This window comes from Chelonia mydas, chromosome 9 (genome assembly GCF_015237465.2).
Source record: "Chelonia mydas isolate rCheMyd1 chromosome 9, rCheMyd1.pri.v2, whole genome shotgun sequence".
Classification (NCBI taxonomy): Eukaryota; Metazoa; Chordata; order Testudines; family Cheloniidae; genus Chelonia; species Chelonia mydas.
In genome coordinates, this window is record NC_057855.1 from 64,052,267 (window position 1) to 64,077,612 (window position 25,346).

General features: G+C 48.2%; 2 protein-coding genes across 14 annotated transcripts in view; one reads left to right on the forward strand and one right to left on the reverse strand.

Annotated features, from left to right (window-relative positions):
* ARL13A (ADP ribosylation factor like GTPase 13A) overlaps nt 1-9,377 on the reverse strand; it is a 44,524-nt gene extending 35,147 nt beyond the window's left edge. For 2 of the 12 annotated variants that reach the window (XM_043522223.1, XM_037908596.2), the window contains exon 1: nt 9,213-9,377. In XM_043522223.1, the coding sequence (XP_043378158.1) occupies nt 9,213-9,377 (165 nt within the window). Of the gene's footprint in view, nt 1-274; nt 347-2,287; nt 2,458-3,763; nt 3,835-4,340; nt 4,650-6,723; nt 8,400-8,904; nt 8,936-9,212 lie in introns of those variants that run through there. The other 10 variants (XM_043522232.1, XM_043522228.1, XM_037908597.2 and 7 more) reach the window with 10 other exon arrangements.
* Nucleotides 9,378-9,529: 152 nt separating this feature from the next.
* On the forward strand, nt 9,530-19,927 carry XKRX (XK related X-linked). 2 transcript variants are annotated; one of them, XR_006283659.1, is made up of 4 exons: nt 9,530-9,864; nt 13,100-13,359; nt 18,310-19,168; nt 19,482-19,927. XR_006283659.1 is itself a non-coding variant. In XM_007063917.4 (3 exons), the coding sequence occupies exons 1-3, from the start codon at nt 9,530-9,532 to the stop codon at nt 19,053-19,055; spliced, it is 1,341 nt and encodes a 446-aa protein (XP_007063979.2). In that variant the 3' UTR covers nt 19,056-19,927. The 2 variants fall into 2 exon arrangements, 1 of the variants encoding a protein (XP_007063979.2); XM_007063917.4 differs by having other exon boundaries at nt 18,310-19,927.
* Nucleotides 19,928-25,346: the final 5,419 nt, after the last annotated feature.

A 25,346-nucleotide genomic window follows, 5' to 3' on the forward strand; every position in this document is an offset into this window, starting at 1 on the left:
GCTAGAACAAGATGGGATTGACTAGAGTTGGGAAGGAGGGTTAATGAGGATTAGCAGTTAAAATCAGTGAGGCTTGGGATTACTTGGCACCAATTTGTGATGATTACAGTCAGCACTGCTTAAGAATTTCTTAAGATTCAGGTAGGTCAGTGAAGACAACATAAAGGAAAGGGTGACTGTGTCCCAATTTGCTTAGTGGAAAATGGAGATCTGTTCTCAAGGGATCCATCTGATGCTTTCATAAGATCTGTAGAGAGTAGTGGGATCTACTCACTATGAGCTCTGCTTGCTGTGCGGTGGGCATCATTGCCTCCTATGGTTCCAATACTGGCAAGGTAGATGGTAGCTGTGACATTCAGAGGGAGAGAGTGTTATTTTCTTGAAGTACCTCTTGTAATAAATGCCAACAAATCAAAGCAAAATTGTTTGGCAAACATGTGTGGTTAAATACCACACTGTCCCTTTAAATTCCAGCACAGCTCTGGCTGCTAATGATAAGTCGGATAATGGGGGCTTTAGACTCTGAGAACTAATTACACACAAACACCACATGGTCTGACTGGAATCACAAGATAACTGCTGCCTTTTCTGAGGAAAATTAGATGCTGATGAATCAAGGGCCTTCAACAGCCAGATGCTAGTTGACATGGAAAAGCCTGATTGAGGGCTGCTGTAATAGGAATGTTGTCACTAACCCCTGCTAACTATATGTACTTTGTGCGTGGCACTAACTAAAGTTCAGCTTGCTGTTGGATATCAGCACCCTGTCCTGGTGTGTTCCCCAGCTTGGCACTGGCACGCTGTCAAACAGGGCTAACAGAGCTCTCTTTTCCAGTCAATAGCTTTTTTGAGACATTTTGGGAGGGCAGAGTTAAATTTTCCTTTTGAGCTCACACACTACAGTTCTCTTAACCCCATGGAATGAAGGAAACCAGGGATGTGAAATCAAGTGTAGAGAGATAAGCAGCTTCCCAGAGTATATTCATATGCAACATCTGAAAAACACTGCACAAACACCTGTTCATTTCTTATGCAACAAAGACATTTAAGCACATAGTGATGAGATGGGTAAGAAAACAGACAGGCCTGAAAGAGGAAAGGCAAACAGTCCCCAGAATGGGGAAACAGACAACAGGGAAGAGCCTGATTGTTTCTCTTTTATTCCATTGGGATTTCCTGGGGGGCAGGTTAGGGTGATGCACCCATCTGGACTAGGGCTTCACACCCTGAGGATGCAGGAATGATTATTATGTGATTGACATACATAGATACTTGTTTGAGCTAGTTTCAGTTGCAATAGGAGAATTAATTCCAACCTTTGCTCCAAGGAGAGGAGAGAATGTCCATAAAGAGCAGCCTTCTGTAAAGCTTGCAATCCCTCCCATTGCGTAACTGGACTAGTTTGCATAGCAGTTTGCTGCTAGGGGACAGGGGCTTTCAGTTTTCCCATGCCATTCCCATTCCAGGAGTTTTGTAGTGTATTTCACAAGAAAGCTGACCTTGGATGCAGCACTTGCTTTTCTGGGAGACCTTTGCTTTTTACCCAGTTTTTGTGCTGGGTTTCACTGGGGCACTTGGCCTCAATTAAGACAGCAAGCCCATGACAGAGACAGGCCTAGATGCTTTCCTCTAGCTTGTCTGTTACCCTTTCTTTCCCATTTCCCACACAGGGAGAAGTTAGCATGTAATTTCTCTACACTAGACACCATTCCACAGTGCCTCTCCATTTGGGCATGGGGCATATCCCTCTCTTAACCTTTGATCACAGAGATTCTGAACAGCAGTGCTGGACCTGAAGGGTTCCTGGGCACGAGAGGGTTAACTTCCACTCTGGCCTGGGCTCCATTCCTAGAAGCCTCCTCATGCTGCTTGCAGCAGTAACAATGGTAAGCATGATGATGTGGCCCTGCCCCTGCCTGGTTCAGCCAGGTCACTTACAGACACGCTCTGGCTGGCTCAGTGCATTAACAGGGCCACATAAGGTTAAACCTCCAGGGACCAGGTGAATCTCTTAATTAAAGAGACAAACTCTTACTACCTGATTTATTGTTACAGTGTCACCTGCTGTGTGTACGGGAATTGCCACAACTCAGACAGAATTTGAAAGAATTACACTAAATAAATCCACCAAAATAATAGACATTTCTTGATTTCTTTTAAAAGGCAATTCAGCAAACAAGCAGCAGTAACATTCCTAATGCTTGAGATTTACTACCACAGAAGCAAGGAAATCCCCATCAACACTACCAACTCTCAGATGACCACATACTATCACCTAAGTGTGTACCAAGTTATCTGCTCAGTATCTAATATTTTGTGCCACACTCGGCACAAAAGGCTGCTTTTTATAAGTGCAGGCCCAAAGCTGCTGCAGTTAGATCCATCAAATCTCCGATCCCAGGACTCCGTGCAGGTGCAGGGTTCTGCCCAACACAGATCCGATGACAGGATTGAGGCCTAATGTTGTACAAGACAAAAAAGAGCAATACAAAAGTCTCCAGGAAGTCAGAAAGAAAAATCATATCAAAACATTTTTCTAAAGCCACCCCCCCAAAAGTGTTTGCACTGCAAATATTACAGCATTATTTAGCACAGGGAAACCTTACGCTGAAAACAAATGGAAGCAAAAGTAAAACTGACACATCTATGCTGAAATGCAAAAGCAACAAAAATCCAGTCTGGGTTTTAAAAAATAATTGTTCAGTTTTAGTTATCTACACTATGTTGCTTTGCAAAACGGGTAAGGAGTTTCTGACTTGCAAATGATTTTGAACCTACATTATCCCTTTAGCCACCAGTTTAGCTGGTCTATTCTCTGTAATTGTTCTGAACCCAGAGTTTAAATGTTGGTTTCCTTTGTTTGTTGAATGTTTAATTTGTTAATATTTGGTGATTCCCATTTAATCCAGCTCCCTTCTTCTGAGCTGCATTTTGCTTCTTTTAAGGGAGTGGAAAGAGGGTTTTAAAACATCCCTCCATCAGGCCACAGCTACATATTTAGTCATTCCTCAATGCAAATTCTGTTTGCAGAGAGATTCCTGATCCAAATCGGGGGATGGGGAACCATAACTGCCTGTCTCTCCACTGAGACCCAGCTGCTTCTACCCCCATGCATGACTATATTTGGGAAGCAATTTGTTTCTTGGCATGACCCAGTGATTTCCTCCAGCAGTAATGCCTTCTTCAGGGTCCTAATGCAACAGTGTTTCCAGGCAGACACCAAAGAAAAGGAGAGAGACTTGTTTTCAAGCAGCATGTGCTCAGCTCTCTGGTCTTTTAGCTCTTTAAGAGCAGTTTCTGTTCTCCATTTACAGAAGCTAAACTGCTAGGCATGGAATATTTTGAACAGGAGAAGCCCATGAAGCATGGAGCTTCTTCTTCCTCCCCCACCCCCATAAAATCATTTCACCAAACTTTATATAGAGAGAAAGTAAAGTTCATACAGTGAATTCTGTATTTGGATTTTATATTTAGGATGAGCAGTATTGCCATCCCAAAATGTTCTGAGATCATGAGTCAGGGCCCAAAGAGCATGAGGAAAAAGCAGAACACATATATGTTGGGTAACCACAAGGGCTAGAAACTCCCCCCTCTCCCTCCCAAAAAATAAAAGCCAAGATTCTCCCATGATCACAGGACTCAGAGAGCTGGGGCTTTAAGAAAAGTGCCAAATATTGTGAGATTTGTGAAAATCAAAAAGAGTTGGCAACACTGGTGGAGAAGAAGGATGGCCTTGTAGTTCAGGCCCAAGACTGGGACTCACCAGGTCTAGGATCAGTTTCCTGCTCTGCAGCAGACTCCAGTGTTTGATCTTGGACAAGCCACTTCATCTGTCTGTAAAATGGAACTAATGCTGTCTGTCTTATCTATTGAGACGGTAACCTCTTCAAGGCAAGGCCTGTCTTTCACTATGGGCCCGTAGTGCCTAGCATAATAGGGCTCTAAGTGCTACTGTGATACAAACAAGTTATAATTAGTGTCTTTGGAAAAGAATATGGGAAGCTTTCCTAGAGACCATCCACAAATAATTCTCTCCTAGCTGCTTTAGAGCAATTCTAAGTTATTCCTGGTTTTTAGTCCTAACTTTCTTTATCATCATTTTGTAATTTCTATTAGGAAACTTTGGTCACCTCTTTTCCAGGGAAATAAGAGACTCCCTCATCTGCTCCATTACCTCAGGCCATCTGGCACTAAGCTCATCTTCTTAGAGGCAGCGACCACTTTTGAGGCATGGCAACTAACATGGCACACAGCTTTCCAGATGGGAACTAACTCTTGCTTCACACAGAATGATTTATTTCTATTCCCTCCCTCTACTTGCACAGTCACTCCTTGCTTACCTCTGTCCTATTTTGTACTGCTGCTCTGCAATAAACTGAGAGTTCAAGGCCTTCTCCATAGTAACCTCAGGCCCAGTTGAGCAGATACATGCATGCCCATCCCATTGATTTTAATGGGAGTGCTAAGTGGATTTGAGAGCAGAATTCATCTTGAGATTTTATCCTGGGTTACAATGCTGTTTTATGATCTGTCTGTTAAAGCACAAGATAGAGTCAGATGCAGATTCTGATCCTGGCTCTGCCAGTGACTTGCTATGTGAACTAGGGCAATTCCTTAATCACTCTCTGTGCCTCACCTATAAAATGGGGATGATAATACCAGCCTCACATTGGGAGTTATGCAGCTTAAATGGTTAATTCCTGTGAAATACTTTGAGATCCTTGTACAGAAGGCAGCATTAGAGTGCTTATGTGCTTAAGAAATTATATTTAATTCATTTATCAGTAAATATGGAAAGATACAATTAAGAATCTATGACTATGTTGAATTAGGAGAGCTCAAGCATTGCTCAGTTGAAGGCAGGCTGCACTGGCAGCTTGCCAGAATCCAGAGGGTTGCATTTAATTTACATAAATAGAGCAGACTACAAGTTGCTTTTATGGTTAATGAAAAGGTGTGGTCATGATTAGCCCCAGCATGCAATGTTTCTTTAGTGCTCAGATGAAGGTGGTGCATTGCATGCTGGGACCAGTCATGTCCACAGGCTGCACCTGTGTGTTGAAGAGGACGCCAGCTGTGCTTTGCACATTTACTGCTTTGTGCTGGGGGATGAATGAGTTATGTCACAATGTGGCATGAATGCTATTGTACTGTGATGCTGCACCAGCCCCTGAAAATATTTCAGCTCTGTTTGGAGAATAGATCTATCACTACTAACTGTCCCACAAAAATGAAGGCAGGTGGTAGCTATCCTGTTTCCTACAGAGGCCTGTGGAAAGCAGAGTCACCCAGTAAGGTCTAGAGGCAGATACGCAGATGCTACAGCAGTTTCCCATACTATTACTCTTATAGACCATTGCAGCTGCAAGCTAGGACACTAACGGTCCCATCCAGCCTTCCCTTTCTTCTTCTCTCAGATAGAACATAGTTCCTTCTGGGGCTTCTGACATCCTCATGCTTATAGCACCTCATATTAGCAGCCTGGTACAGTACTGTCTAGGGGCAGAGGAGAAAACATTTGACCACTTTCTGAAAGCATAATTACTTAGAATCATAGACTTTAAAGTCAGAGGGGACCATTACGATCGTCTATGATCGTCTATGATCGACTGGTCAGAAATGCAGGCCACAGAATCTCAACCACCCACTCCTGTAACAAACCCCTAACCTATGTCTGAGCTAGTGAAGTCTTCAAATCATGGTTTAAAGATTTCAAGGTGCAGAAAATCCTCCGGCAAGTAACCTGTGCCCCACATTGCAGAGGAAGGGCGAAAAACCCCCAGGGCCTCTGCCAATCTGCCCTGGAGGAAAATTCCTTCCCGACCCCAGATATGGTGATCAGCTAAATCCTGAGCATGTGGGCAAGACTCACCAGCCAGAGACCCAGGAAAGAATTCTCTGTAGTAACTCAGATCCCACCTCATCTAACATCCCATCACAGGCCACTGGGCATATTTACCACTAATAGTCAATATTTACTGCTAATTGTTTACTACACAGCCCTACTGAACACCACCTGAGAAAGGAGCACAATAATGAAGTACTCTGGTTTCTGTGTGTTTCAGAGGGAAAGCCTCTGCTGGGAGAGAAAGGCCCCAAACATCTAACCAAATTCTATTCCCAGCTCTGCTACTAATATGCTAAGTGACTCTTGGCAGCCTTCCTATGTCTCAGTTTCCCTTCTGTAGACCAGGGATAAGACCCACACCTCACAAGGGTTGCAAGCGTTCATGTTTGCAAAGCACAGGGAGGCTATTGGATGAAGGCTGCTACAGAGGAGGTGAGGTAGTATTAGCAGTGGACACAGCACAGTTTGGATCAGCGCCTTTCAAGCCAGCCTAGTTGCAAAGGGACTGTCTAGCAAGCAGCTTTTAAAGCTATCTATAGCTTCTGGGTCTCCCTAAAATAGGAAAAACTGGCCAATCACAAGCATTCCATGGCTGCGTCACATCTAATAGGTGCTGTCAGTATATGATCATAGACAGCTATTGAATTCTGGCAATGAGAGTCCATACAGGCTCCGAGGACCTGTTGACAGTTATTGACTAGCCCATGGCAGTATCAGTGCTCATGCATTCAGAAAGAGGTTAGATATTTGGGAACATAAGGAATGATCCCTGCCTGAGGTCAGGGACAGGGTTGCTGGTAGAAACGAGGAGTCCGGTGGCACCTTAAAGACTAACATATTTATTTGGGCATAAGCTTTCATGGGTAAAAACCTACTTCTTCAGATGCTTCAGGAGTGCTGGTTATTGATGTTATTGGGGAATTGTTCAGGGATGCCGACTGGTCGCCAAGTCTTTCCCACATCCACAGTTGTGAAGTGTCCATAGCTCCAAGCCCTGACTGCAAGAATATGCGGCCTGTGACCTGCAGGATGGACGGAAAGGTCTATTCTGTTTCCTTGGTTCAAATCTTCATCCCCCTATGTTAGACGAGGAGTCATCCCACTTGTCTCCAGCTCACAGGCATATAAAGACCCTGGAGATACAAGGGAAAATACCCTGATCAATAGGCTAGGGGAGGGGGTTCAGTTAGGGCTCATGGGAATAGCTAGGAAAGGGTGCAGGACAAAAGAGTTTTAAAATCTCATCAATTTCCCATGTTTCCCATTAGATTATAGAATAAAAGAAAATACCTGCTTTGTTTACTACAGGGATTCACATGCCATTGCAGAGGTCAGGTGCTCTAGCCCACCTCAACTTACCCAAATGCTGGCTGCAGCCATGACTTCTCAGTAACATCTATTCCCACACAGCCTCCCCTTACATAGAGAAAAGCTGTGCCCAGACACACTTAACACTTAACCCTTCCCCTCACCAAGAATCTAACTCTGGAAATAGGTCTGATCTCATTGTGCATTGGAAGGATCCCCATTTTTCTGCCTCACAATTTATGCTTCTTAGGCAGCAAGCAACCTCCCCACCCCCAGGCTGGTCCTAGGTGGGTGGGAACAAAGATCTGAGAGTGATCTGCTGAGCTCCCCTCACATGTTAGCTTCTGTGGGCAGATCACTGTTATCTTCCTTCCTCCTTTGCAAAGCAAAGGAAGGGGTGCAGAGAATGGCAGAGAGTAGGAGGAATCTAACTTCAAGGGCCTAGGTAGGGTCTTCCGGGGAGCACTGGGGCAGTTAGCTAAGGAAAGCAGCATGCACTTGGAGAGAGTCACTCAGTCAGCAGCGATAATCACAGCCAGATTTTGAAAGGAGCTTTTTGCACCCAACATGCTAAACTTTATTGAAAATCTAGTCCATAATGTCTAGGACAACAGTGCCAAACACCTGGCCCAGGGACCATATCCAGGCTACTTGATGCATTTATATGGCCTGCACAGTTTATGGTGGTTCTGCAGAATCTCAGTTTTCATTTTAAAAAGTTTCGAGCCCTCACAATTCCAAAGAAAACCTTCCAAACACAAAGGGAGCGTAACCAATGCAGCGTGAACTTCCTGGGTCTGCAGACAGCCTGACACAATGACCGAAAGGTGGGAACTCCCCCATCCTTCAGCCATTTCACTAGGGATTGACACTAAAGCCTTCAGAGGCTTACATTTTACAGATCGGCATTAACTATTTCATTGCTGATCATTTTAGTAGGGGGATTTGAAGCCCATGGAGGTGGAATGCGGAGCTGGTGCAGCAAAGCGAAAGCAGAGGAGAGAAAGCAGAGGGAAAAGGCAGGAGGGAGGGAGAGAAACAGAAAAGGGGGAGGAAGAAAGAGCAGGACGAGCACTAGTCCCAGGGCGAGTGTAGGTCCTCTCTGCCTGGTGGGGGAGGGGGATATGCAACAAGGCACTGAAAGAATAGCGCTGAGGCTGATGATGGGGGATACTTTGTGCCTGTGCCACCCCCGTTAACGCCACTGGGAGACCCTCTGGGGAGGGGACTCGTTGTGGGGCTCCACAGTCCGAACGGCAGCAGGCTCCAGGCGCTGAGCACGCGCCGCACCGGGACGGGCGCTAGGACCCGGGGGGCCGGCGCCCGGAAGCGCTCACACCTGCTCGGCCACATCAGCTGGGGCGAGCCCCGCGGGGTGGGGGAGCGGGAACTGGCCCGGCGGACGCTGCCCTGGCCGTGGAGCGCGCCCAGCCCGCGAGGGGGGCAGAGCGGGCAGCCTCGCCCGAGGTGCCCGCGTGCGCCTGGTCCCCGCCCCGTGCCCACGCGGAGCCCTCGGCGGGCGGCTCCTGCCGTGCGCGCCAGCGCTCAGCCCGTCTCTCCCGCTCCGCAGAGCCCAGCGCAGCCCGTCTCCGGTGAGGACGCCGCCGCCCGCCGGGGCGCCCGGAGCCCCTGACTGCGGGCAGCGCGCTATGGACCCGGACAGCCCGCCCGGCGCTGCTGCGAGCGGGGCGCAGCCTGCCAGCCGGGCCCGCTGTGTGCCGAGCCCCCCAGCGCCGGGACAGGGGCACCTGCACGGCGCCGTCTAGCACGGGCACCTCCCTGCCCTGGATCCGCAACTTCCCCGGATCCGCAACTTCCCCGGATCCGCAACTTCCCCGGATCCGCAACTTCCCCGCGTGGACCGGCCTTCCCCAACTTCTCGGCGCCGGCGGGAGCCCATGTGCCGGTCCCTGCGCCGCAGCTCCCCTCCCCGGGCTGCGGCTCCTGCCCGCGTTTGGAAGAGACACCAGTTCAGTTGCCTGAATTTGATACTTTTTTTTTTTTTAACAGACTCAAGACCGCTCTCTCCAGGCCATCCTCATTGGCCTCGGCTCACCATTCGCTCGGAGCCACCGCTGTCGTCCTTATCTAGGGTGCAGTTGCCGTGTGACCGGTAGAAGCCGCCTAGCTCTGGGTTGAAAGGGAGGAAGTTGTACAGCCGATGCTCTTTTGTAGACTGATTCAACACGCACCACACCTTGCCCCTCGTACCAGGCTGCATCCCAGAGAGCGCGCGCCTACTGAGAAAGGATGGTTCTTAAAGGCTCCTGGGCTGAACAGGGTTAACTCGTCACTGCATTAAACACTTCTGGGGCTCGAGGAAGGGGAGAATAGCTCCGAGCTGGTAAGACTGGAGGGGCTGGGGTTCCAAGGATGGACAGCATGTGCGAGGGTCCCATCGGGGAATGTTCAGACCAGCCCCCACTTGAAGAAGAAACCGGGGAACCCCCTGTATCCCCCAAGACAAAGCCACCATTCAGTATCATCTTCTCCACGCTTCTCTTCTGTGGCGAGTGCGTGGCTGCTGGATTCCTATGTTCCTCCTACAGTCACTCTGATGATCACTTCTGGCTTGCGATGACCATTCTCTTCATGCTATATCCATCCATCATGGTCCAGCTGACCCTCATTTTTGTCCACAGGGATTTGACCAGTGACAAGCCACTGGTGTTATTGATGCACATTCTACAGTTGGGGCCTGTCATCAGGTGAGCAGCATGAATACCTCCCCACCCCCAGTGTAATACATACCCCTCCCCCCAGCCCCAATGAACTAGGAATGAGATGATCTGTTCCCTGAGTCAGCCAGCTGCACACTGAGTCAGTCCCAGGGACACTGTGTTGACCAGGGAAGCTTCTTGTACAGAGTTCTCGTAGGGGATGATGCAGGAGTACTGGCTGTGGTAGAGCTCTCCACCATTACAGTTCAACCCTGCTAAGGGTGACTGTTTGGATAGTGCTTTGCCAGTGGAAAGCATTATGAGGGCTAATATTACTGTTACTAGAGAGGCTCTCTTGGGAGTGGTGTAGTAGCAGCTCTGGCTTTGGGTAAGTTCTTAGCTGTCCCAGTCCCTGTGGGGAGAGGTGTAGGAACTGTTGGGTAGTTCCTAGATACTTCCCTGTGGTACATGCTAGCTATAGGTGCTAGGAGCTCAGATATACTGCATTTGGTTCTCTTTTGCATTATACAGGAGATTGCAACCTGTTTCCTCCTGCCTACAGCAAGGCAAGAGTAGTTATGAAAGGTCAGATAAACAAACCAGTTTTAGGCTTGGATTCAGCTGCCTTACAAAAAAATAGATTCTGTAACTTAGCAAAACCTCATGAGGCTAAGACAGTTCATTATCTCAAAATAGTTCCTGTTTTCTCTCTCCCATCTTTACCTAAGGACAGGCTCAGAAGAATAAAGCCCTGGAGATTTCCTCTTCTCCTCCTAACCCCAATGGAAATAAACCACAGGAGCTTCCTACCCAGCCATCTCCCACAAAGACAGTGGCCACTGGAACCTACTCAGGCAGCTTCCTGCCCCGCCCCATCCAGACTAAATGCTTACTGCCTCTCCGTAAGGGGAGGTCTGCAGTGAACTGTTCTCAGCACCCAGGCTGTCTAACAAAGGCTCCTTTTTCATGATTGCTTTTTGCACTTCTTGTCCCCTCTGAGTTAGTTGGCCAAGAGAGACAGGGAATTGGCTTATGAAGTCTGTGTAGTTGCAGCTGTAGGGCACGGAGGGGTGTGTGTGTGAATTCTCTTGCTGGGGCTGTTTCAGAGCTGAGATGTGAATAAGGTGTGGCTGGGCGTCCTGTGTCTGACTGAGGGAAGGCAGCTGTCACCTTGGGTTTGATGTGGGAAGGAAGAGATGGGGAGACATGGGACAAGGAATGGAAGAGCATTGGTGCAAATGGGTGAGTTTTGGAACAGAAAAATCGTAGGAGTGGGGAGACACCCAGGCTGCTGTAGCCGCAGGCCCAAGGGAGAGAGGAGGAGCTGGGTGCAGTAAACAGGAAGGGAAGAAGCCTAGGTCTCATTCCTAGAGAATGACAGTGATGCCTCCTTCCAGGCAGGAATGCACCCCTCCCCAAGTAAGCTCTGTCTGCTCCAGCAAGACAGCCTATTTTCACAAACCTAGGTTGTGGGAAAGCCACACTAGCTGCATCAGAGCTCGCTAAAACAAATAATAAGGCTTTTAAAACCAGTTTCTGTTTTCAGCTGGGCTGAGGAACAGGCTAGGTGTGTCCCTTCCAGCCTGCCCCCCTGTGAGGGTGTCAGTGGCCCTGGGATGCAGGTGGTGTTCAGGTGTCTCCATGGAGAATTCTTGGGAAGGAGATGAGCAGGACAATATGGTGTATCTAGCTGACATCTAAACAACTAACTCCGAGCCCTCCACTTCATGTGGAAACCACAAACCCCCAGAGATTCAGAGCTGCTATATCCTCTGACAGGAAGCAAAGAATGAAGGAGTATCAGGGTGTCCATCAGCATGTGGTGCTTCAGCTCTAATGGGATAATGCTGTCCTTGACTGAATATCCAGGTTTTGGGGGACTTATATCAGGCCATTTGATCAGGATGAGAGAGTTATTTTAGGGCTAAATTTCCACTGCCAGTTCTAACAGTAGCATAAATTGTATCAGTGAGTAGAAGCCATCTGCAGGGTCTCTCTGATCCCACATCTTGCACCAAATGGCTAACTCATCTCGCTGTGCAGACTCTATTTGCGTGAAAGCACACAGCCGGATCTCTCTACAATGGGATGATGCTGCAAATGGCCCCCATCCATTTCAGCAGCAAGAGGCCAAATGTAGAGTGTCTGTAATGCCTTCTGTTATGATGTCTGCAAGCACGTGGCTGTACTGAGAGGAGCCTCGGAATGTTCTAGAGAGACTTGTCTGCAAACCCTTTCAGGTGCAGCCCCGGAGTCCAAACCACTGAATCTCACCTGGTTTCACTGAGTCATACACTGGCTCTGGGCTCACTGGAAACTGGTCCTTTAGGATGAATGTGGTTTCAGTTCAGAGTTTACAACACAACATGTAACCAGGCGAGGCTCGGGTCCCATAAGAGAAGTGGTGCAGAGATTTAATTCCAATTGGTCTGAAAAATGGTGACTTCTCTTGTACCATTGATTGTCCTAATAAAGTTTTCCACTATCGGTCCCAGAGCGCATTGGTTTCCAAGCTGAAGCTAAACACATTTAGGTGTTACCTCTCTTCAGCAAACCATTTCTCTTTCTCTCATACTTACCCTGCCCCAATGATTTTGATGGATTTGGAGGGTTCAATGGACTTGGAGGGGCTGGAGTTCAAAATACTGAACTGACCCGTCCAAGTGCTGAGAGTAACCTAATGGGGATTTCCAAAGAAAACCAAGTGCTGGAATATTTCAGAGATGGATGGCGTAAGAAGGATCTCCAGTGTTGGTAAAACCAACCATAAACTACAACATACAGCATAAGTAGAAGGACTCCCCACTCCCCCAACCCTTCACTTACTCTAAGGGGGCCAGTGAGGACCTGGCTAAGGCAAAGACTTCAGGGTATCTGCTCTCTGGGCTGAAGTAAATCAAACAAAATGCATGGACGATGCTGCCCTTTGGGGAAAAGGCCATGCTGCTAGAGCTATCATGCCAACAGGTTAGGAAGGGAATCTCTCTCTCTCACACACTCACATTCTCTCCTGCTCTTTTCAAGCATTTCAGCAGAGCAAAGTGTGTTTTGGGGTGCATGTTTTCCACAATGCAAATATAGTGCCCTGCCCCTGGTTTGGGAACAGGGGCGCTGTTTGCCTTGTCAAGCTCTCCTTCACTGGTCACCTCCTTGCTAAACTGCTTGAGTGGAATCAACAACCTCCTGCTGGGGAGGATGCCGACAAGGAGAGACTTGCAGAGGAACATGACGGGGTCCCTGGTGAGGGGGTTGGCTGAGCTGATGGGCTGCTTTTTCTGTGCAGGTGCGTGGAGGCCCTGGTGGTTTACTGTTGCTCGGGTCGGCAGGAGGAGCCATACGTTACCATAACACGCAAGAAGAAGCTCAGGAAGGGCTCTGAGGTGGAGCTGGAGCAGGAGGTCGGCCACTCGATCCGCAAGCTGGTCACACACCGCAATGCCTTCAAGCGCATAGCAGTGATCCAGGCCTTCCTGGGCTCCACCCCGCAGCTCACACTGCAGCTGTACATCAGCATCATTGAGATGTATGTCCCCACTGCCAGAGGTAAAGGAGGAATGGGGCAGCATGAATAGTGACCCATGAGGCTCAAGGTGCAGGCCCAGAAATTTGAGTGCTTATCCAAGTCTGTCAGGTCTGCAAATGCACAGTTGAAGTCTCCTAAGAACAGGCTAGTCCTCTAGTTCAACCACCTCTGGAATGGAAGGTGACAGATGTTTAATAGCACATAGCAATGCTTCACCGTGCTTTGGGAGAGCAGGTGAAGAGCAATGCAGTATCCAAATGACACTAGAGGGGAATGTTTAGGTAGCAAACTCAGACTTGTGGGTAAAATCTTTGTGAAGCCTGTTTCATACCAGAGAAAAGCTCCATGGCAAGTAGGTCAGCACACCACTGAATAGGATGTGTTAGGCACTGGCTCGTACAGCTAAGATCTGAGTCTTCTAAACTTGATGTATCACGCAAAAAGGGTGGAAAAGAAATATCTCTAGTTCAGTCCCTGGCTTATTTTTCCATGCAGGACTCTCTCTCTCTCATAGAGTAAACCCCTGTAGGCGAGGGAAGGATGGCCTAGTGGATAGGGCACTGGAGTGGGGCTCAGGACACCTGGGTTCAATTCCTGTCTCAGCCACTGACTGCCTGTGTGACCTTACAGTCACAATCTACCCTGTGCCTCAGTTCCCCAACAGTCAATTGGGGATAATGCTTCCCTACCCCATAGGGGTGTTGGGAGGCTAAAATCCATGAACCAATGTGAGGTGCTCTGGTACCGTGGTGCTGAAGGCCATAAACGTAGATCCCCATCTCCTCTAGGGGCATAGTGAGGTAGGGCTCTAACATCTCCCTTCATGTGATACTATTGCCTCTGTCTCCTTTGGAAGCTGCTTCCATTCCAGAGCTCATCTTACTGTTACGTATATTTTAAAAGAATTTTTCGTAGTCACGTTTAAATCATCCCATATGGTCTGGTCTTGCTGGTGCAGCCACGTCTTAGATAAGTTCATATGACGTCCATGGAAAAAGTCACTAAAGCTCTTAGGATCCAGGCAAGGAAACAGACTCCAAACCAAAATAAACCTTAATTTAAGCTAATAGTATAAATGATGATGAGGAAATTGGGTTTTATCCAATCAGTTGCTATTCCTAATGTACAATGAGTGCTGTGTTTAGTGACTCTCTGCTTATAAAATCCTGAGAGCTACTGTCTCAGTCTCATTTAATAGAATTAGAGGGTGAGCGCCTCATTCGTGCTTTAAGCCATTCATGCTACATAAAAGGGCAGGAGCAGTGTAAAGAGGCCCTAAATGCCCTGCTTCCAGCATGGAAGGATTCCCCTGGAAGGGGCACGGTGGAAGATAAGGTTACCTCCTAGGACCCCCTTGCAAGTTGTGGTGTAGTGGTTGTGCTGGGGCAGGAGGGGTGTGCCGAGGTGAGGCCACAGCTTGCATCACTGAGGAGATTTGGGGGAAGCTATGGTGACTAAGAGAGGCTGTCTACTCCAAGGACAGGGAGGGCACAAAAGTGGCTTAAAACCACCATAGTCCCCCTTCCCCTGGGCTGCAAGTTCATGCTGCTCCTCTGAGAGGCACAGCACAGAATCTCAGGCAGAGTGAGTCCCACAGGTCCATATCCTTGGCTGGTGTAATTCATGGTAGCCCCGTTGATTTAGCAGCGTTGTTGATTTCACTATCCAGGGATGGGGGCCATACATTTCAACTGGATTGCTCCCATGAGTAAAGTTAAGCATGGACCTGGCCCAGGACTGGTAAAGTAAATGGGATTTGGGTAGGGAAGATGATCTCATGGGTAAGGTGCAGGCCAGGAAGGGAGGAGACTTAGGTCCTCGTGTGGCTCTGACACACATTTTCTTTGTGACCTTGAGTAAGCTCTAACCTGTGACTCAGTTTTCCCCATCTGTAAAATGAAGATAACAGCATGTACCTACCTCCTGCAGGTGTGGCGAGGCTAGATTAACTAATGTTTGTGAAGCGCTGTGAGATCTGCAGATAGAAGAAGCTCTAGAAGCACAAAGTATTAGTATTGTATCTAATTTAGTACAATTTAAGCCTACTATTGTTAAAATCAAAGGGAGGTTTTCCATTGACTGGGAGCAGGATTGGGCATATAATCAGTAAATGTGTAAACCAAGCTTTCCAGTTCCTCATGTATGTAATGTAACCTCCTGATGCAGTGGCTCTCAACCTTTCCAGGCTACTGTACCCCTTTCAGGAATCTGATTTGTCTTGCATATCCCAAGTTTCACCTCACTTAAAAACTACTTGCTTACAAAATCAGACATACGAATACAAAAGTGTCACAGCACACTATTGCTGAAAAATTACTCACTTTCTCATTTTTACCATAGCATTATAAAATAAATGAATTGGAATATCAATATTGTACTTACATTTCCGTGTGTATATATAGAGCAGTATAAACAAGTCATTGTCTGTATGAAATTTTAGTTTGTACTGAGTTTGCTAGTGCTTTTTATGTAGCCTATTATAAAACTAGGCAAATATCTAGATGAGTTGATGTACTCCCTGGAAGACCTTTGCATTACCCCCCAGGGGTACATATACCTCTGATTGAGAACCACTGTCCTTATATAACTAGGATATAAAAACTGGTGTTTATCACTAGTTTACATAAAAGTTTACTAGTTCAGAAAGTGGAGATTTCCATTCCTATGTATTTCACATATGCCTTAAGCTGCTAAACACTTGGCCCTGGTCTACACTGGGGGGGGGGGGGGGGTGTGGTCGACCTAAAATACGCAATTTCAGCTACGCAAATAGCGTATCTTAGGTCGACTTACCTGGCCGTGACTCCGCTTCCCCTCTTGTGAGCTAGAGTTCCAGAGTCAATAGGGAGCGTGTTTGGGGATCGATTTATTGTGTCTAGATGATAGATCGATCACTACCTGCCGATCTGGTGGGTAGTGAAGACCTACACACCCAAAGGGGCGTGAATTATTAGGAGAATGGCACATACCCAAAGGGGCGTGAATTAATAGGAGAATGACACCCAGTTTCCACTGACCTTCATGTTCACGTGCAATTTAAGGTTTCGTGCAATGAGCAGTATTCCAGGTCACAAATAATGCACTAGTCTCTAGGAAAGAAGAGATTATTCACAAAGCACAGAAAGAAACTCTCCTTTTCATTCCGTGAGGCCCTTCCAGGGTCTACCTGCACACTCTGTACCCTCTGTAACTGTAAAACACTCTGGGTCGCACACTGTGGTCCATGCATTACTGGGGACTTGCTGGTGGTTCATGGAGAGTCGACTAGCCTGCCTTCCTTGCAGGACAGCTAAAAGCACCTTTTCCCCCTAGTATTACTTTTGTACATAAGCCAGTGCCATAGTTGCCCAGGGATGCTGTGTGATCATGAATGTGAGGGAAAGGGTCCCCTAGAAAGTCTCCATTAAGGTGTGATCCACGCTACAAAAATGTTTGAGAAGCTCTGAAATAAAACCTCTGGCCATTTCAGCAATAGATGCAGGAAAGTAACCCTAGCTCAGGGATTTGCAGAGGGAGCTTGTCTGTACATCTTGAATCTACATGCCACAGTAGTAAATACATCATTTACTCTCTACACGCGAGATCAGAAGCAATTTTCCTTTATGGCTGCAGCACAATTTCCCAGTCCAGGCTGAACTAGAGTGACCAGCTACGTTTCCTGTATATAAAGGCTGACTTTGTAACACAGAGGACAAAAGCTCACTCCTCCCACATGTACTATAGTACGCTGATATCATAGTATCTGATCCTTTGCCTGGCTACTGCTGAAACATGAGACAAAGTATGTCCTGCATTGACTTGCTATGGCTCATAGGACATTAGTCACTAAATACGGGTGGACAGAGACTTGCTTAAACATAACTCTCCTAGCAGAATCTGTGTCAGAGATTGCCCCGTGGCAAGTCTGCGGCCACTTTCTTGCTTAGTTTATAGCTATGTTAGGTGCAGATGCAAACTATCACAGCCATAATTGTGTCTCATGACTGATTCCAATGCAGTTACAAGCCTCAGTTTCAATAGGGCCTGGGTGGGTTACAGTTGTAGAGACAGAAGCAGGGAATGGGGCCAAGCAGGATTCATGGCTGTCCTGCCTCCTGCCCTCGTTGCTACTGCACTAACTACCTAGGTGCTTATACCACACCAGTCCCCATTGTATTTGAGCACATGGGCCACCAGATCTTTCCCAGTTACAGCTGCACAACCCCAGCCAAGAGCAGAATTTTGCCCTAACTCAGAGGTCTTAAGCCAAATTCAGGCCTAGCTGACACAGGGGCAGCCATGATTCTGGGCCTGCTGGCATCTGGGCTCAATTGAATCTCCTTTCTGGAGTGACATGGGGTTTGTTAGCTGTCTGAATTAGTGAGGTGGGGTGAGGGGTAGATGGTACATTAACCTATTGCTGGGCACCCACTCACCCAGCAGGAAAGAAGGAATGCAAATGTTCCCACTTACTCTGGGCAGAAGAGGGTCCTGGGTGGCTACACTTACAGATACAGGAACAAGAAAGCGGCTTGCTGGGGCTGATTTAGGGCACGCAGGACATACTGTCTTCACCAGGCTGTTCTTGGTTGGGACAGTCCTTTCCCATTTGGGATCTAGCTAACCAGACTGTTTCTGTCCCTCACCTGCAGCTGCTGAAGGCTCCTGATGCCGCCTGCCACAAGCTATACCTCCCCTGCCCCTTGCCCATTCTCAGCTCCTTTTCATACCACTGTGAGCCATTCTGCCCCAGAGCCAGTTCCAAACTCCGGCTCCCACCCTCCATGAGTCATCCCTCCCAAATGCCTGCTTGAATTGGGCATGAGTTGTCCCTTCACAGTACCCTGTCCACGCCGAGACCTTTGTGCCTGACCCAGAGTCTGCTTGGAGAGTGGGGCAGAGGGGAACGCATGGACTAGAGCAGCATGTGTGCATTGCCCTGTGTAACCTCTAACCACCCATGGTCACCACCTTTCTTCCCTCCTGTGCAGCAGTACTGATGGGCATCTGCCTGATATCAGTCACCTATGGGGCGCTGATCTGCAACATCCTGGCCATCCAGATAAAATACGATGACTACAAGGTCCAGCTGCGGCCGCTGGCATTCATCTGTATCGTCCTGTGGCGCAGCCTGGAGATCTCCACTCGTGTGGCCGTCTTGGTGCTCTTCTGCAGCGTCTTCAAGCACTGGATCATCCCCATTATACTCGCCAACCTGCTGATCCTCTTCTTCTTGCCATGGGTGCAATTTTGGCGTAGCGGTGCCCAGCTGCCTGACAATGTTGAGAAGAACTTTAGCTGGGTGGGCACCGTGGTGGTGCTGTGCTCCTTCACCCTCCTGTATGCTGGCATCAACATATTCTGCTGGTCAGCCGTGCAACTGAACCTGACTGACCGGGACCTGATAGACAAGGCACAGAACTGGGGCCGGTTGACCACATACTATGCTGTGCGACTGGTGGAGAATGCTATCCTGCTTGTCCTCTGGTACCTCTTCAAGACAGATGTGTTTGACTACATCTGTGCCCCACTGCTGGTGCTGCAGCTGCTGGTGGGCTACTGCCTGGCGATCTTCTTCATGCTCCTCTTCTTCCAGTACCTGCACCCATGCCGCCAGCTCTTCCAGCACAATGTCTCTGACTTCCTGCAGTGCGTCTGCTGCCAGCGGTGTGCACCAGTCAGGCCCACACAACTCGATGCACCCTGCGAGTCTGGCGTGAGGCACAGTATCGTCTGACGCACACAGCAGAGGGAGGGGGCAGGTCCAAAACATCCAAAGTGACGCAGTTGCTGATGTCAATGACCGATCGAAAGCACTTGCCTGGCTCTTGCCAGGTGTCTAGCTGTGACACATGCCTGTTTACAGACCGAACTGGGGGGGCAGCCAGGCAGCAAAGCTGTGATTTATGAAGAGGAGAGCAGCCAGGCTGGACCCAAGGGGCCTCATCACCAGTCACTAGCACAAAGCAGGTCTAAGCTGAACAGGTACCAAGACCAGAATTCTCCTGTGCCGCCCACACTGCAGATCTCGGCACTCTGATGTCATGGGGGAGTCTGGTGCCTGTGGACCCCCTGTAGGCTGTGGATGGGAGAGGAGAATCCCACCTCTCCTTGCTGCTCCATGCTGAAGTGTCCAGCAGGAGCGGCAAGTTCAGTCTTCATTATGACACCCACACTGCATGAGTAAAGTGTGCACTCGTCCCCACCCCCACCTCCTACTTTGTCAGGAGAGCCCTTGTTTGGGGTCAGAGGGGAGTCCAGTCCCTGACTCTCTGCTCTTCCAGAGCTCCATTCCCCACCAATACACTGCATCAATTGCACACCACAACCTGGACCGCAGGGGCCACCCTTCTCTGCCATGAAAGGAGATTTCTGTCTCCAAGTAAGTCCAGGCATCCCTGGACACCCCTGCTGCCCTGTGCCTTTGCTTGGCACTGCACTTCTCAGCTGTACCTCAGCAGAAGGGACATTGTTCATGATTGTGCCCTGTCTTCCCCATTCCCGGTGTTCTCTCTCTGGTTATTACTGTACATTTGTTGAACTCACAATGGATGAATCTTGAAGTTGACATGGTGGGAAATGTTCTGTGTTTTAAAGGAATTGATGCCATTTTGGGTCTGGCTTTTGTCTCTTCTGGTTTTTCATGGGCAGCATCATGCAGTTGGGTTTGAAGAGGCTGAGAGCTCCAACGACTCATGCTCACTGGGTGGAGATCGGAGAATTTTCCTCCTCCCTGCTCTTGGGCCCTAACTGTTCAATAGTGCCCCAGTTAGGTGTGCGTTTATTCCTCTCTCTGTGGCTTGTGGTAGTGTATGCTAGTTGAGTCCAAAATGAACACTGGATCCTGCCCCTTCATCCTCTGGGAAAGCCTGGATCCAGATCTGAACAGCTTGGCTCATCTCCAAGATGTCAGCCTGATAGGCCCCTGAATTCTGGGGAACTCTAGTCTGGCTTCAAACTTCCCTCAGTCTCACCCACATCCAACTGCAACACCAGTTTCCCTCCTCTAGCTGTTTGTGAAACAAATCTCTGGAGGGAAGAGCTCCCTCTCCAGGGAGACGTGGGGAATGCAGTCTTATGTTTGCAGTGGAGATAACTGCAAATGCTAACATTTCTGTCCCTGGCCCAGCAGGGGAGTCTAGATGAAGTACCACATCTCATACCTCAGAGCACAGCATCCAGTATCTGGGTGCATGGAGGGTCTTGTCTAAATATACATGGCAGTATAGCCCTGAGCTTAGACAGCAGCTGTCCTGGAGGCCAGAGCAGCAGTTCCCAAACTTCATTGCACTGTGACCCCCTTCTGACAACAAAAATTACTATACGACCCCAGGAGGGGGGACCAAAGGCTGAGCATCCCTGAGCCCCACTCCCCAGGCGGAGCCAAAGCCCAAGCCCACTGTCCTAGGTTGGGGGATCAAAGCTGAAACCAAGGTCTTCAGCCCTGGATGGGGGATGAGGGGGGGCCTGTAATTAAAGCCCCACCACCCAGGGCTGAAGCTCTCAGGCTTCAGCTTCTGCACCTGGACGGTAGGGCTCAGACTTCGGCTTTGGCCCTGGGTGGTGAGGCTTGTGCTTCAGCCCCGGGTCCCAGCAGGTCTAACACCAGCTCTGGCAGCCCCATTAAAATGGGGTTGTGATCCACTTTGGGGTCCTGACCCAGTTTGAGAACCACTGCACTAGAGCTCTGAAAAGGAAGGATAGGAGTACACCCCACTCCTGCCTAGCATTATGAATGCTCTCACCTAGCATTATGAATATCGGCCCTCAAGTTGGACCTCACAGCTGGTGGGCAGGAAATGTCGAAAGCAGGGCTAGGCAAACAAAACCAGCCTTGCAACCCAAACCTGCTTAGCCTCTCCAGAGGCACAGCCAGGAGAGAACAAGGGATAGCAGGCTCCAACTCTTATCTGTGAACATGTTCTGCACCAGCTGTGGCAGGGGTAGAAGCTTTCCTGATGGGGCTCATGTGCAGGCAGGACATTACTCCCACCAGATGGAAATACAGGTAGTACCTGGAGATCTAAGCCAGAGAAGGAGGTTTCTCCCTGAAAGTGCCCTAACGCAGGGAACCCTGAAGGGAAGTGTTGCTACAGAAGCGGGTGGAGGAATTGCTAACCTGCATAACCAGTTTTTGAGCATGGGGACACCAAACAAACAAAGGCTGGCAGCCTATACAGGCAGCCGAGTGCTGCACAGACTATCTGCCTTAGTCATCTGTATTTCACAGAAGTTGAGTCTCAGCTTTGGGGGCAACATAGTTTGGTCCAGCAAAATCAGTTGAGCATGGAGAAGACTGATTAGCAAGCATGGTGGGAGTTCTCCCAGAGGCTAGAGCAGTTAATTAAATACAGGGGATTTTCCACAGCCAACCCTGAGCTGCTGTGCTTGGAACGTCAGACCCGGGAAATGCAGGTGGGTGTGACAGTGGGGAAGGAAGGCCCTTGAGGAAACAGAACCCTGCAGGCTAGTCCCTTCCCTACTGAATCAGTCCTCATGGCATCACAAACATTCACCAAGCACAGACCTTAGGCCACCCTTTCATTCCCAGATGACAGCAGGTGGGTTGGAGAGTTTGGGTTCTTGTAGAAGGCAGGTTACTCATCCATCTGTTTCTGATACGCCCATCGCCATGGTCCCTACCTACCCTAAGGTGCGGTATAAATCCTAAACATCTGGGCACCAAATACAAAATGACAAGTTTGTCCCCAGAGATAGAGGGCAGCGCATGTGCATAAGCCTCCTGCGCTGCAGCATCCTAAGGGTTAACTTCCACTACTCAGGTGCATTCTAAGGTCCTCTCCCACATGGGAGGTGCATGCTACCCCACTTACTGCCGAAGGCCCAGTCCACAGTGGAGGTTTGCCCCAGGTATTGGTGTCTAGCCACTAGCATGGCTGAACTAGTGAATAGCCCTAGTGCTGACTGGCTATGAAAATGCATCAGTGCAGCCTTCCCTGTTCTTACAGGGGTGCTGCCTGTCTACACTGGGGGGTTGTGCCAGTGCAGCTATATCATCAGGTGGTCCCTGATGGTTTAATCCCCAGTGTAGAGGAGACCTGTGCTTCCTAGAGCCACTAAACACAAGTGTTGGGGATCAGATTTCAGAGTAGCAGCCGTGTTAGTCTGTATTCACAAAAAGAACAGGAGTACTTGTGGCACCTTAGAGACTAACAAATTTATCTGAGCATAAGCTTTCATGAGCTACAGCTCACTTCATTGGATGCATTCAGTGGAAAATACAGTGGGGAGATTTATATACATAGAGAACATGAAACAATGGGTGTTACCATACACACTGTAACCAGAGTGATCACTTCAGGTGAGCTATTACCAGCAGGAGAGTGGGGGGGAAAAAACTTTTTGTAGTGATAATCAAGGTGGGCCATTTCCAGCAGTTGACAAGAACATCTGAGGAACAGTGGAGGGGGGGAATAAACATGGGGAAATAGAAAAGGAGTACTTGTGGCACCTTAGAGACTAACAAATTTATTTGAGCATAAGCTTTCGTGAGCTATAGCTCACTTCATCGGATGCATTTAGTGGAAAATAGGAGAAATAGTTTACTTTGTGTAATGACCCATCCACTCCCAGTCTCTATTCAAGCCTAAACTAATTGTATCCAGTTTGCAAATTAATTCCAATTCAGCAGTCTCTCGTTGGAGTTTGTTTTTGAAGTTTTTTTCTTGAAGAATTGCAACTTTTAGGTCTGTAATCGAGTGACCAAAGAGATTGGAGTGTTCTCCGACTGGTTTTTGAATGTTATAATTCTTGACGTCTGATTTGTGTCCATTTATTCTTTTATGTAGAGACTGTCCAGTTTGACCAATGTACATGGCGGAGGGGCATTGCTGGCACATGATGGCATAGATCACATTGGTAGATGTGCAGGTGAACGAGCCTCTGATAGTGTGGCTGATGTGATTAGGCCCTATGATGGTGTCCCCTGAATAGATATTTTCACACAGTTGGCAATGGGCTTTGTTGCAAGGATAGGTTCCTGGGTTAGTGGTTCTGTTGTGTGGTTGCTGGTGAGTCCACCTCAGCCCCATGATTATCAGCTGCCTCCCACACAGGCAGGCCAGACTGGCAGAGGGGGATAGTTCCATGGGAGATGTAAGGCAGGGGTGGGAATAGGAGGGCACTGCCCTTGAGAGGGAGAGAGAAAAGAAACAGGGCCCATCATACTCTCCTCTCCTCCCCTCTCTGTCATATTCTCCCCTCACAGAATAGGAGCAAGGGCATGCTACAGTAAAGGGAGCGTTGGGGAAAAACAATATTCACCCCTGGCCATGGCCCCTTTACAGTGTTTTCTAGCTGCCAGCTCCAGCCCCAGCTATGCACTTGCTGGCACCTGTGTCACAGGCAAGGCAGTGCTCTGAGCTGATTTGGGATTGCTGAGTGAGTGTGTGTGTGTGTGTGCGCACGCATGCTGGAGTGAAAGGGACACTGGCCAAGTACCATGCAGCATTGCAGGGAGCTCCCTTTTTACAGGGAAGCTTTTGTTGTCCCACTCAACATCCAGTAACATCCACCTGGATTTTGTTATTAGTTTTTTTATGTTAGCACCAAGGGGCCCCAACATGGATCAGGGCTCCATTTGTGCTAGGAACTGTACATATATAAATAAATTGGTTAGTCTCTAAGGTGCCACAAGTACTCCTTTTCTTTTTGCGAATACAGACTAACACGGCTACCACTCTGAAACCTGTACATATACAGTAGAACCTCAGAGTTACGAACACCAGAGTTACAAACTGACCAGTCAACCACACCTCATTTGGAACCGGAAGTACGCAGTCAGACAGCAGCAGAGACCAAAAAAAGAAAAGAAAAGAAAGAAAAGCAAATACAGGCAGAACTGTGTTAAATTTAAACTACTAAAAATAAAGGGAAAGTTTAAAAAAATTGACAAGGTAAGGAAACTTTCTGTGCTAGTTTCATTTAAATTAAGATGGTTAAAACAGCATTTTTCTTCTGGATAGTAAAGTTTCAAAACTGTATTAAGTCAATGTTCAATTGTGAACTTTTGAAAGAACAACCATAACATTTTGTTCAGAGTTATGAACAACCTCCATTCCTGAGGTATTCATAACTTTGAGGTTCTACTGTACATAGTAAAAGACAGTCCCTGTATCAAAGAATTTACAATCTAAATAGACAGTGGGGACCCAGAAAGGAAAAATTACTTGTACAAAGTCACCCAGCTAATCAGTGACAGAGGCAGGCATAGAACCCAGGTGTCCTGATTCCAACTTTGGTACCCTACGCATACTAATTCCCTTTCTTGATCTTCCACTGTCCTGATCACGGTCAGCCTGATTTCTGAGAAATGCTGAGCACCCTTAGCTCCAGCAGAAGTTAATGAGAACTGCAGGTGCTCAGCAGGTGTGCAAATCAGACCTAGATGACACTGCTTCCTGATTCTTATCCTAGGTAGTAGGATTGCAGGTTGACTCCAAGCCCCGCTCCCTCAGTAGCAAAGCTGAAACCGTTTAAATTAAACTGTTACAACTTACCTAGTTGAACTGTACAGTCATACCCTCCCTTTTGCATTTTTCTCATAAAACACCTGTGGCAGGGATTGTGCGGGGAGGCAGATGGGGAACAGGATTTGCCTAGCAAACCAGACTACTGAATCTGCTGCCTGCCTCCAGTGTTATCCGTTGCTTTGGAGGACGGTGAAAAGCCCCATGCAGCACCTGGCCAATTCTGGGAAATCCTTTCTGCACGGAGCAGGGAGCGCATTCTCCCACTTCCCTCAGAAATGGACTCATGTGAGAACACGCTCCACTCCCAAAGATCAGTTAGCCTTGGAGAGTACTCCCCCTTTTCCCGCCACACAGAGATGAATTCACTCAGCAAGGGAACATTTTTTTGTGATGTAAACACTTGTGAGTTAAGAACTAATCAAAGGCCAAACACATTCTGGATGGATCACCAAACAGCCACCGGATTGTAACACACTTCTGTCGCTCCTGAGCTGTCCCAGAGAGAAAGGCAGCATATCCCATTTAACAGTCACTTG